Below are 12500 nucleotides of genomic sequence, written 5' to 3'. Positions count from 1 at the left end.
TGGACGTAGATGCACAATTTGTGGGAGTCTTAAAGCCTAAAAGTATAGGTAGTCTATCCCAGTTCTGGATAATAGCAGTCTTTAGTTTTTTTTAAAATCTATTCTAGATAATTCATGTTTTTTCTTTTTCTGTTCCTTTTTAATACACATCCTACTAAAATTCTTCCACATTTGCATGGCTGTGTTTTTTGCTGAAACCCCCCCTTAACAAAACACTTATGTCTGTTTACATTTGTCTTACTGACTTGTTGGGATCGAATCTGGCAAACAACAACAAAAAAAAAAAGGGGTCCATTCCAAGACATATGACCTTTTTTTCATAAGGTTAAGAAGTTCCCTCCCTTAATGTACACCCCATATCGGGAATTCGGGTATTTCTATAGCCAATGATTATATTATTACATACAATTAAAATATTGCAAATTGAGTATATACTTATACGCTTTAAAGTCATTACTGGAAATTCTGATTTTTTTTCTTTACTTTGGGAGTCTTTAGAAATTATTATTATATTTCTTGTCAAAAGTGTGCTATATAACTTTTTTGTTATGAAAATAAATTTCAGAGCTGTATCATGGATCAAATGCCTCAGAATATGACACGTCTCTAGCTTATTTATCAAAACCTACTTATGTCCACAGCATAATGCGTAGGAGACAATTTATTTCCACCTCAAAACTTTCATGTTCAACTTTTTTTTTTATAAGAAAAACTTCCCTTTTTAAAATGTTCAAAGATATCTGGGGAGAATAAGAGTCACTGTTAGAAATTACTCTCCCAGAGAATTAAATATAAATTCCCAAGTACAGAGTTTTGTTTCCCTTAAGCTCTTTTCATATTGCTTATATAAGGCCAAATGAAGTTTTGTGGCAAAATTTGTCAACTCTGTAAATACCTTCATATATCTTTGTAGATTTTGATTTAGAAAATCCAGTAAATGATTAGGAAATATTTTTCATCCCAAGAGTATGAAATACTGGTTTTCATAAGCCATTCATATATGAATTTGTTCTTTATTTGTTGCATAAAAAATACAGATACATCTTAGCCTTAAAAAATTCAATTTATGCAAGGCTTCAGTCTTTGACACAGTTTGTATTACAAGTTATATCCTCACTTCAGTGTATTATACAAAAAAAATACAGTTTTGTGCTTGTAAACCATATAAAATAACATAATCATCTGAAATTAAAAGAAGAAATAAAAGACAGAAAAGATGAAGGCCCAATTCAGACTTTGGTAACAATAGGACAATAGAAAAGTTTAGTCAAGACCTTAAGATCTATGTCAAAACATTGCCGAAGCATTTCCTTAAAAAATAAACTTTTCAACTGTGGTGAAGGCACATTACCTTTGAACTTTGAGTAACAAGCGTGTATGAATTATGCACTATATATACCATTTCCTATGACAGTTTGCATAGGGTCACTAAAAAAATAATTCACACTCGACTTATAACAATATCTAACTGGTATCTTGTATCACTTTGCTTCACCTGTAAGTTATCATTTAAAAACCATCCATACGAATTCGTCATGGCGCAGGCTCAAATCTCTCGACAGCCTGTGACTCGTTCTCAGCTCTTTTGAATCATCATGGTGAACAGTTGCTGAACTTTCACATTGAACTCGTTTTGCATGCCATTCTCAAAGAAGGTGGTCATAATTTTTTGCTTGAGCTTAGATAGACTAGGAACGGCTGAGCAGGAGGGTACATTCAGCAGCGTGGAGAAGACCAACTGCCACAGCTCCTTCTTCCAGTACCTGTGTTTGAAATTTGAAGATGAACCAATATTATATTTATACTATGATAACAGGATTTTCTAATGAGAAAATTATATTACTATAATCTTATAATCTATTAAAAATAAAGCTTAAATGGACTAGAAATATTGCAATACTTCATAAAAATGCAAAAATAGCAGTTATTACCTTTTAAGAGTGACACCCTTCAGTTCCCACTGGCCATTCATGCTCTTCTTGACGTCCATATAAGAACCAAAGAGAAGACAGAAAGCTATTGCTGCAGCTCCATAGAGGTCAGTCTGGTAGGTCCAAGGCTTGCCTTCTCTCATTTCACAACAACTAAAGCCTTCTGTTGTTACCTGCAATTATAGAGGGAGGAGGGTGAATAACCTTTTTTTTCCCTTTTCAAAAATTTGGTTAGACATTTCTGAAAATGCGAATAAGCATTCAGTCTCCAACTTGTACACTTTACTAGTCATTTGCTATAAAATTATGCAAATGTACACATGGTCAGTATGTCTGAATAATGACGGTTTTCATGTGATTATTTTGCTTGTTTTAGGTTTTAATACAAAAGTTAGACCACTAATATGGAGATACCAAATGAGACAATGCCAAGACATACTTAAGATTACTCTTATTTCAGATTAATACTTGAAAATGCTTTCTTTTTTTACAAACCTTTTCCACAAAGGTAGTTCCCTCTGGAAACAACTGCATGTCAATGCTTCGACCAAAATCAATCAGTTTGACAGACGATGGACAGCTTGCAAACATCTCAGCAGGGGAGCTTGCCGTTGCATCTATGACTGGGGTGTTGCGGATCAGGAAATTGTCAGGCTTTATGTCAGCGTGGATTATGTTGCAGCTGTGCAGTGCCTCTAGGATAGACAGAACCTCCACCATGAAATACATGGCTAGTTCTTCTGGCACAGTCTTACCAGCAACCTTGTATCTGCAAGTGGGTCGAGTTAATTGTTATGTAGACAAAAGCAAAAGAAATGTAACAGTGAAGCCACAAAGCAACAGTTGTTTATTCACGTCTTTCATGAGGAATGTTCAAGAATAACTAAATGATTGAGAAAATCATTTTAATTAATCTCCATACCCATACCTGTTCACAATGTCCAGTATTGTACCATACTTGTGGTACTGGTTCACCAGGATTGACCCATTATTATAGAAGTAGCCCCTGTTTATTCTCATGACTGAGTCTAGCATGTTAAGGGATGCATCTTCAGCCTTCAGCCGCTCACGGAGTTCATGGCAAATGTAGAACTCCCATGGGCAGAATGGCTTTTGAACTTTCAGAATCATCTGGAAATGACAAAAGTGCTCTTTGAGACATCATTAACAGCACCCATCATTAGTATAAAAAAAAAAAAAAAAAATCCAACAGCATCCAATATTTATTATATTTATTATATATATTATATATATATATATATATATATATATATATATATATATATATATATATATATATATTTGTTAGCCATTTAATTTAACTTTCACACATCTAACATATCTACTAAAAAATCAGGAAGAAAAAGAAAGTAGTCAAACCTATACATACCAGCATACGAGCCTGCTCTATTAAAATATACACAGACTACAGATCTACTCTCTCTTACCTGTTTCTCGTCATCCTCCTCCTCATCTTCATCGTCACTGTCATCCAGAGAGGGTAGGATGGTGACATTCATGGGGTCAAGTGTGGAGGCCTGGTACACCTTGGCATAGGCTCCCTCCCCTCGTAGACGCCGGACATGGAACATCTCGCCTCCAAGGGTGACCTTTGAGAGGCCAGAAAAAGCATGAATGAGGATGGTGGGTAGTGGTTTTGGTGGGATCTTGTTTTTGAGAATTTGGAAAGGGAAGAGGAAGAAGAAAGGAGAAAGGAAATGGAGGAAAGGAGTTTGAAAATGCTGAAAGGAATAAAGGAGAAACCAGAAAAAGAGAGGAAAATGATGAAGAAAGAAGGGAAAAGAGAGAAACTTGGAAAACTGTCAAATTTTATGTAGCAATACCAAGCCACTCCCTATTTACCTGGCTATTTGGCTTTACTTGAGGCATTTTTCCTTGTTGCAGCACAAAGCCTCCTCGCTCCTCAACAGGCTGTTCCATATTTAGCAGGAGAGTTTGTAGGAGGTCCTCATCAAAGGGATTGATCACATCAGGTAGCTTTGGCTTTTGTGTCTGAAAGCATTTTAAAGTACATATTCAGGGAATGATAAACCACAGAAAACAGAATTAACATCTTTAAGCAATAATTGAAGATGCTCATCATCATCTATCAAACAGAGAAGAAAATGTACATTCAACAAATGGAATCTAGAAAATAAAAAATCTCACCTTACAAGCTGAAACATGTCTAGGTTCTCTTGCATCTATCCTGGTAGACTCTGCCAGTGACTGTGGCATTTCATCCATGTTCATTAGCATGACAGCTGCTTCGCGTGGGTCAAAGTCATCTTTATCATCGGCTCGAAACTGCAGTTAAAAAAAAATTTACAGATAAAGAAACAATACAAATAAAACAACACACTTTCCACACACATGCACTCCAGGATAATCTGAAACCTAGCCAGATTTGTTGACTCATCCTCAACAATTGTACTCAAGGTAGACATACCTGTGTTGCAAAACTTGGTTTGGTTTCAGCAAGGCTCTCTCCTCGTGATTTGTCAGCTAAATATCCTGATTTGGTAAAGTCTCCAGTCTGAGCAGGTCCTCCATTCTCAAGAGCAAACTTGAAGAGAAGAAATGGTAAAGGGTAAAAATAATTGAGCAAGTTAAGGTGAAATAAAAGTAAAGCATTGAACATTTTTTTTTTATCCGCAAGCAACAGATCAAAGTGATGCACATTTGTTTTAAAAGCTATGACCAAGGATTAATATTTACAGTCACACATCAGAATTACACAATCTCATACAGCTCACCTCTATCTGCGTGTGGGAGTTGTGTCGTGAGCGAGAAATGTGTGTGGTGGACAGACCCCCTTGTTGGGTGATCCCATGTACAGTGTGGCCTCCAAGAGTGGTGGATGTGGTGGAATAGCCAGAACTGCTGGAGGTGGAAGACGACCTGCAAAGATGCAAGTCTTGTTATCCTCCAAAATTCCTGACAAGAATATATAAAGGAGCAGCAAGAGAAAGAAATTAAGAAGGCCAACACATGAATACAAAATTCAAGTCTCATATAACCCTAATTACTAATACAAGATTAGGAGACAAATTAAAAGTAAAAACACCAAATAACCACTGAAGCCTCTTTACCTGTACTCTCTTGAAGCCTCCATAATGGGGGAGAGAGTAGGCTTGGGGATGGGCGAGGAGGGAGGAGCTTGGGTGATTGGAGGAGGAGGCATGAGCTCTCCGCTGTCTTCCTTCTCTTCATTTTCTCTTATTTCCGGGAAGTGGCTACCAAGGGAGAGAGGAAAATATGAGTCAAAATTTGAATTAGGATTCAGTTGCAAGGACTACACAATGAAGAATTAGATGGATAGTTCTCTATGTTTCATGTTTAATACAGCTTTGGTAGGCAAATTAAAAAATGAAATTATAACTAGAAAGAACAAATGGAAAGAAGTGTTAGTTTATTGACTCACTCTCTAATCTTGAGGACAGCCATGGTGAAGTCGTCCCCATTGGTTGTGGCCTGGGGTACACAGCCAAGCGACCATGGCCCAGGTGTGGATGCCACCTTGGCCATCTTGGCAAAAGCCTCAGGGTTTTTGGGCATCTTCAGGGTCAAGTCAGCCAGGTTTCCTCCATTCAAGGGTACAATGTCATCTAGATAATCATCATCCTGATGAAAGACAGAAAGGGAGGGAAGGTAATGCAATGGGTAATGAAGGATCTTGTATGATAGTGAACTAATGACTACAGATAATTAGCAGGTACACCAATAAACATTTTCTCTGATATTTCACAGTGATTACACATTTCTCTTAATCATCAAATCAAGTCCCACTCTCTCTCTTTAAAAGAAAGTAGAAAGGTAAAATGAATAACCAGAATAATAAACCTACCCTTTCCAAGTCCCCTCTAGTCCCATCACCCCTACCCACAGCCCCCTCCACTTTCTCCTCCTCCACCTCTGGCTCATTTGCCTCCTCCACAATCAGCACAGGGATATTGGTGGCAGGTTGCAGGATGCCAGAGGTGCTTCGGAATTCCTTTGGCTGAACAAAACCTGCCGGGGGGTCGTTCTCGTCGTTGTCATCAAGGTACAGATCATTTGGGTCGGGTACTTTGCAGGCCTGGGTGGATGAGTGAAATGTGGACGGTGGTAGGTTAGTCTATTTATTGAAATCTTTTAGTAAATGTCTTGCATGGTTAGTATTTGGGTAATGTTGGTAGAAGCAAGCAATACATGATCAGACATTTCCCAAGCATCATCATAATAAGAAAACTTGATTCTTAGTAGTAAAAGATAAACTACTCTTTAGGGTACTATGGAGAGAGGAAAAAAAAAAAGTGAGGAGACACCAACCTCGGCATCAGAGAATATGGCAAATGGCTGGCACGGTTTGATTTCCTGCTTCTTGGGGGCGCTTTCAACCTCATCAGAAAAAATCATGAATGGATCACTCTTCACTGGTTTCTTATCAGATGTATCAGTGAATATAGTGAATGGGGCAGAGTCTGAATCCTTGCCACTGTGACTAGGGTTGCTATCCTGCCAAGATTTAAATAATAATAAAAATTAGTTAAGGTAGTACATCAAATTAGCCCCATGCAGTAGCACCTACAAGGAACAGGTACATGAACCTGCAACATTTCCTGAATATGCACATATAAATACAAATGATGGATCAGCTTACATTTCACTTATTCCACACACACACACACACACACACACACACACACCTACAGGCACACAAACCACATGTACAGACATGCATATGCTTGATTTTTTCTTCAGTGTAGCATACTTCCCTTAATCCTTTCAATACTAACCTGGAAGATAGAGAAGGGTGCGCTTGCTTTCGCAGCTGCCTTGGGCTCAGGTTCGGGTGTCTGTCCCAGGCTGTTGGTGTCCTGCTGGAGGTCATCTTTGAAAAGACTCGCCGACCACATTTCATTGATCATGTTCATAGCCATCTTGGTGTTGACGGTGGGGTCAGTGATATTAAGACCACGCGAGTTGCTGCTGGAACTCAGGTTGGAATTGTCCCGACTAGTAGGGAGGGGCGCTGCAAGGAGTGGGGACATTCACAGGGTTATATAGGTGAAGGCACCAATTTCTCTGAAGCATTCATTCCAGTTTTGTCCCACTATCACAAGTGACCTTACCCTCTTTTCAGAACTTATTTCATTATTCTTCTGCCTTATATCAAGGTAGATTACAAAAATCCCAAACTGAATGTAGTCTGGCAAGATACCTTTGCAATCACCAATTCTGATCTACAACCAAGTTTACAAAACTTACCTGGCACTGACAAACTAGGTTCTTGCACATGGGAAGATTCCTTGCTACAAGGACTGGCCACTGCAGGCTGGCACTGTAGCAATGCACTGGTAGTACTTTCATCCAAAAGCTGTCAAAAAATAGAGAATCCACTAAATTAATGCTGCATAGGACTACTTTATTTACAAATATTATTAAAACAAAGCCATAGATTTTTGTCACTCCTTTATACCTTTTTCTTTAAGTAGTGACTTCTGGTCATGATAATAAAGTATTCTTCTGTAAAAAATTAATATATTTTGTTCCTTTAACAATTCTGTGTTAAAACAATTCCATCTGCAGCTATGAGCAACTTACATGAGATACATTCACCGAGTAGTTGACAGAGGCATTCACCGACTTGTTAATGGCTACCCAACTGTCGTGATAGATGTTGCGTCCCATATTCTGTTGAGGAAGGGGAAGGTTCTCTGCTTAATACACCCAAGAACATATCTACTGTCTCAGAACAAAGTAAATACAAAACAATTCCACATAAAAATATGCACTTGTCTATGAAAGGCAAGTGCCCCCCCACCACACACACACCCACTAATGGTACAACACAGGGAAAGAGAAAAAAGGTATATATCAAAAACATTAATAAATAGATCTCATATCATACCTCTGCCTTTCTGTCTTCTCTTTTTCTTCTAACCGAACTGATTTCCAAGGCAGGTTCTGATGGGGAGACCATCTCAGCAGCCTGACAAGAAGAAAACTCCTTCAATTTGGACCACTGGATAACCATAATGAACAGACAAATAAAAGATTCACCTATATGAACAGAGAATGTAATTGAAGAATTGAATATACAGTACAGCAGCAGCCCCCTATATTTCCAGGCCATGTTCCACTTTCTAGGCTTTGAACTAGTCTGATTATAGCATATGGTAATGTCTCATTTGATTAAAATATTTATACAACACAGTTCATTACACTAATCTGATCATACAGTTTTTGTCTCTTATTTATTTGCTTATTTAATCTATTAGTTTAATATGTTTGTAAACTATGTGACTGTTAGCAATAATGATCAAAATAGAGAAAATTGAGAGTAGTCTGGATAGATGCAAGTTTCAATCATAAAGAACAGTCGCTCTAGTGCAGTTTACGATATAAATTAGCACTGTCAGTATTTTAAAACAAGTTAATATACTATCCCATTTTTATCTTGCATACCCACAACAATCAACCCAGGGGTGTGTGGACTAGTTTGCAAATTCCTGCAATACAGTATTGGATGTTGAAAAGAATGGGAAGGTACTTATCACACCACACTTGATGAAATATTTGGAAGGGAGAGAATTAAATGACAAATAAAAGAGGGAAAAATTAAATAATACACATGAGATTTACCCTTAACTGAGATTCCTCTCTCTTCTGCTGAGATAGACGTTCCTGAAGTAACTGCTGGATCATCTCCTCTTGCTTCTTGAGCATATCCTGCATTTGTTGAAGTTCAGCTGAAATGTCAAAACATTTTTTTTAAGTTCTTCTTGTGCAAGGAAACTAGATAATTGTGATTCACTTATACTGATACAGAGAAAAAGTAATGAGCAAGCATAGATCTTCATACAGCATATATTTATAAAACAGCTATGCTAATTTACACTAACAATGATGCTATGCTCACCATTCTTTTTCTCCTCCTCTTTACGCTTCTTGAAAAATTTAGCTGCCCGAAGCTCTTCAAAGCTGAACTCCTCTGTGCCACAATACACCTGTGAGAAAGAATTTGTAAACATATAAATATGGAGACATACAATTTTACTTCAACAACATACAACACATTAATTCAGGATTCTATTCAGAACTACTTTCTGTGAATTCTATCACTAAATCCCATCATAAATGTTATTTCTGTGTTTCTCCTTTAGCTCTGTTACACAAATAAAAGTCTTCTCCAAAGTTCTAGCACAACTAAAGAACAAGAGATGAAGCCCTAGATGCAAGCTATACCGACTTTTTTTCAGGCGTTTTCCCCCCCATTACTTACCTTATGTTTGCAATACTGTGGTTGGACTTTTGGGTCAAAGGGCTCGGAGATAAACATGGGGACATTCCACTCCTCAAACTCTCTTTTGCGAATGCTTAGAACATTACTCGTCTGTGGGAGTTTGGCTGGGGTGATTGTGGGCTGAGAGAGTTGATCATCTTCATGTACTGTGTGAAGATAAATGAACATATTATAAATATCAAACTTACATGGCCATGTATAAATATCTTTACCTGAAATAATACACGATCAATATCATGGTGATACAAGCTAGAAAATTTAGGCTCACATGAGAATGCAGGCTTTTGGTATTTGTTGAGGTCTTCCACAGCCACAACAGGAGTGGTTCTCTGGGAAGCTTTAGCCTTAGACCAAACACCAGGGTCTTTGACATTCTCCTTGTTCACTGCTGTTCTGATTGGCAGAGCTGCCCCAGAGCCTTCTCTCTGAGAAGCCACTGACTGGCCACCTGTATCCTGAAAAGTTTAGATTAACAGCTAGTAAAGAAGAAATTATAAAATTGAAGTGTTTATGTAAGAGGATTGTCATAAAAATTAGATAAAATGACAAAGAAGTCAATATTTTTTGTAATGTGAATGCATGTTATGGGACTCAAGTTGCAGTAGCTAACAGATAAATGAACAGCAGTTGACAGTGTAAGAGAATGGAATAAAAAAAGTTAACTGCTGACAATGAAATTCCACACAAGTCGGTGAATGAAACAGACCAACGAGTGCATAACAAACATGCATCAAAAGCAAAAAAAGGTTTGGATCTCTCTGTCCTTGGTTAAGACAAAAGAAATCCTGGCCCTTCTTACAGCCCCTGTATCCAATAGAAGAACAATATCACCGAACGAGCCTGGAGCCCTGACTCACTTGGAAAATCTGAAATGATGGTCCACCACGGTTGCTTGTGGGGGGAGCAACAGCTACCCTTCCTGCAGGCCCAATGACATTAGCTCCCACACGTTCAGTCGGGACGTGGTGCTTGCGTCCCTGAGGTTTCAGAGAGGTGAGTGCACCTCTCTGGGCTTCAGAGGAACTTGTATCGGTCTCCACCAGCTTTCCTTCCAGTGTTGAGCGGGCAACTCTCATCTGGAACTTTCTGGAGGCACAAGGGTAGATGGTGTGTGAGAATTCTGTAGATCATGCATGTCAAAAGCATGTATATACCTACATAAACTAACAAACTTGCTAATCAAATGTGATCAAGATATAGACAAAAGATTTATAATTAGTACCTATATATCTGAGAAACTAAGGTAGTCGGCCTATCTTTTCACTTCAAATGAAAGAGAAAATAATCTATAGGGCATCCCAATACTGCACATTTACAAATAACACCGACATTAAAACAAATGGATACAATGAACCAGGAAAATACAAATGCCTTACTTTTGTGCATCTTCCAGGACATCTAATGGCTTAGCCCCACACTGGAGACCCTTCTGATAGATTGCATCTGCACGCTTGTAGTTGCCCACTTTCTCGATCTCCCATGCCCAGCTCATATAGAATTCAGCAAGGCCTGTACACATTCCTTTGGCTTCCAGTGTCTGATAGATTTCCACTGGACTGGGACACAGATTTGCCTGTGAATTCAAATTATATTGGAATGACAAGACTTCTACCAAGAAAAAGGTCTACTTTCTCCAACAAAAAGATCACAGGTTGTTCTCAGAATTAAGTTTGGGAACCAGATAATTAATCCAGAGACAACAGTTATACAATCTATAGCTGAAGCTGTTACATAAATTTAGAAATTGCCACTTACATATTTAATCCAGAGTTCCAAGAAACGAGAGTCATTGTCATATTTCTTGTGGGTGTCTTTGCTGGTGTGTAGGGCAGTGACGCACTTTTCGATGAGCTTCATGATGTTTCCCTCCTTACCTCCTTTGGGGTAGTTCTGCTCGACCCAAAGGACATAACGGTACCACACGTCCAGGGGATCATCTCCAGAATATGTGCGTAATTCCTCTTCAAAAACGCTGTTATGAAAAAGGATTCCAATTGTCATTTTAGTTCAGGAATCTATCCCCATTATTAAGAGATATCCATAAGCATGATAAAGTCTTAAGAATTGATTATACTGAGGGGGAAAGAGGGAACCAAGTATCAACCACACTGAGGTAGTAGCTAACAAGTTCTATTCATGTTTTAGAACCAAGGTCAACGTTTGATTTTAAGCATGTACATCTACCCTCACATGGACCACTACATGTGAAGTGAAGTCTTATGGATAAAGCATAAAAAAAAGAAAAAAAAAAGTATTTGTTATTACAAAGAAAAAGAAAAAAATAATAAAAAATAAATAAGTAAATAAAATAAAAAAAGCAACAAAAACATACTGCCTCTCTGCATTAAGCTTCCGTGCAGCACTCTCATCGAGGGCCACAGACAAGACGGTGGCCTTCCGTCCCTGCTTCAGTGGCTGGATGTTCTCCTTACTCAGTTCCCAGCGGTTAGCAGCTCCCTCTGCCTCATCCATGTTGGCTAGGATTCTTTCTCTCTCTCTCTCTGCTGGAGAACTGAAATTTAGGAAATGGAGAAATGGGAGCTTATTCCTCTAGATACAGAGTGTGGGGGGGGGGGGGGTATTTGTAATTTAAAGGTTCATTCATTTAAATATATTTATACACATTTTTTTTTTCTAAATAAATTAATACATAATTATCAACACATATCTAAACTGATGAATCAAGAGAGATGCATATTGATGGTGCAACTTTATGACTTTGGGAATGTGGGTCCTGTCAAAATGCCCTGTCCAGCAGTGGTGTGACTGAAGTGATGAAGGATTTAAGAGGGCACTGGAGATACCATGAATATATGATTTACAAACTGCCATTAACTATTTGCTTACGAATGTGTAATTAACATCAGGCAGTTATCAAATGCTTACTTTGCCAATCAGTAGTGAACTGTGGTACTGTGCTATATGTTATAACATTTTTAAATGGGGGAGGGGAGGGGGGAGTCACATAACCTGAGGGGGGATAGGAGATATAAATGGGATAGATCTGGGCATCGTGAAGTAACTCGCAACTTAACGCTGATGGTTTTCTTTAGAATAACTAGGTAGAACATCTCTAAAAGTCTGTATTCCTCATATTAAATTTAGAGCAAGGAGGGAAAACATTTTTTTCAGATGTGTAGGGGGGGGGGGCTGGCTGGCATTGAAATGGCAAGAAACACCGTTATATTCCATTATATTATGAATATGATTCCAAGCACCATTTACTTCCACAGTCATGTGTCCTCGGAACATGCAACAGTTGAACAGATTGGAATTCAAAT

General features: G+C 38.3%; 1 protein-coding gene across 3 annotated transcripts in view; it reads right to left on the bottom strand.

Annotated features, from left to right (window-relative positions):
* Window positions 1–997: 997 nt before the first annotated feature.
* Window positions 998–12500, bottom strand: part of LOC125029042 — a 12420-nt gene continuing 917 nt past the window's right edge. For 2 of the 3 annotated variants that reach the window (XM_047618777.1, XM_047618778.1), the window contains exons 2-26: window positions 11552–11731; window positions 10975–11191; window positions 10596–10792; window positions 10077–10305; window positions 9488–9674; window positions 9199–9365; window positions 8836–8923; window positions 8559–8665; window positions 7825–7905; window positions 7518–7607; window positions 7182–7290; window positions 6710–6945; window positions 6243–6428; window positions 5779–6009; window positions 5356–5555; window positions 5024–5167; window positions 4688–4832; window positions 4381–4497; window positions 4101–4238; window positions 3795–3944; window positions 3380–3541; window positions 2860–3062; window positions 2427–2700; window positions 1932–2104; window positions 998–1763 (exon numbers count right to left, since the gene is read on the bottom strand). In XM_047618777.1, coding sequence (XP_047474733.1) covers window positions 1577–1763; window positions 1932–2104; window positions 2427–2700; window positions 2860–3062; window positions 3380–3541; window positions 3795–3944; window positions 4101–4238; window positions 4381–4497; window positions 4688–4832; window positions 5024–5167; window positions 5356–5555; window positions 5779–6009; window positions 6243–6428; window positions 6710–6945; window positions 7182–7290; window positions 7518–7607; window positions 7825–7905; window positions 8559–8665; window positions 8836–8923; window positions 9199–9365; window positions 9488–9674; window positions 10077–10305; window positions 10596–10792; window positions 10975–11191; window positions 11552–11691 — 4158 coding nt within the window. In that variant the 5' untranslated portion in view covers window positions 11692–11731 and the 3' untranslated portion in view covers window positions 998–1576. The remainder of the gene's footprint in view (window positions 1764–1931; window positions 2105–2426; window positions 2701–2859; window positions 3063–3379; window positions 3542–3794; window positions 3945–4100; window positions 4239–4380; window positions 4498–4687; window positions 4833–5023; window positions 5168–5355; window positions 5556–5778; window positions 6010–6242; window positions 6429–6709; window positions 6946–7181; window positions 7291–7517; window positions 7608–7824; window positions 7906–8558; window positions 8666–8835; window positions 8924–9198; window positions 9366–9487; window positions 9675–10076; window positions 10306–10595; window positions 10793–10974; window positions 11192–11551; window positions 11732–12500) is intronic. The other variant, XM_047618780.1, reaches the window with a different exon arrangement.

Source organism: Penaeus chinensis, chromosome 9 (genome assembly GCF_019202785.1).
Source record: "Penaeus chinensis breed Huanghai No. 1 chromosome 9, ASM1920278v2, whole genome shotgun sequence".
In the NCBI taxonomy this organism is placed as follows: Eukaryota; Metazoa; Arthropoda; class Malacostraca; order Decapoda; family Penaeidae; genus Penaeus; species Penaeus chinensis.
Note: the sequence above shows the minus strand (reverse complement) of the source record. Positions and strands in the feature narration are given on the sequence as shown.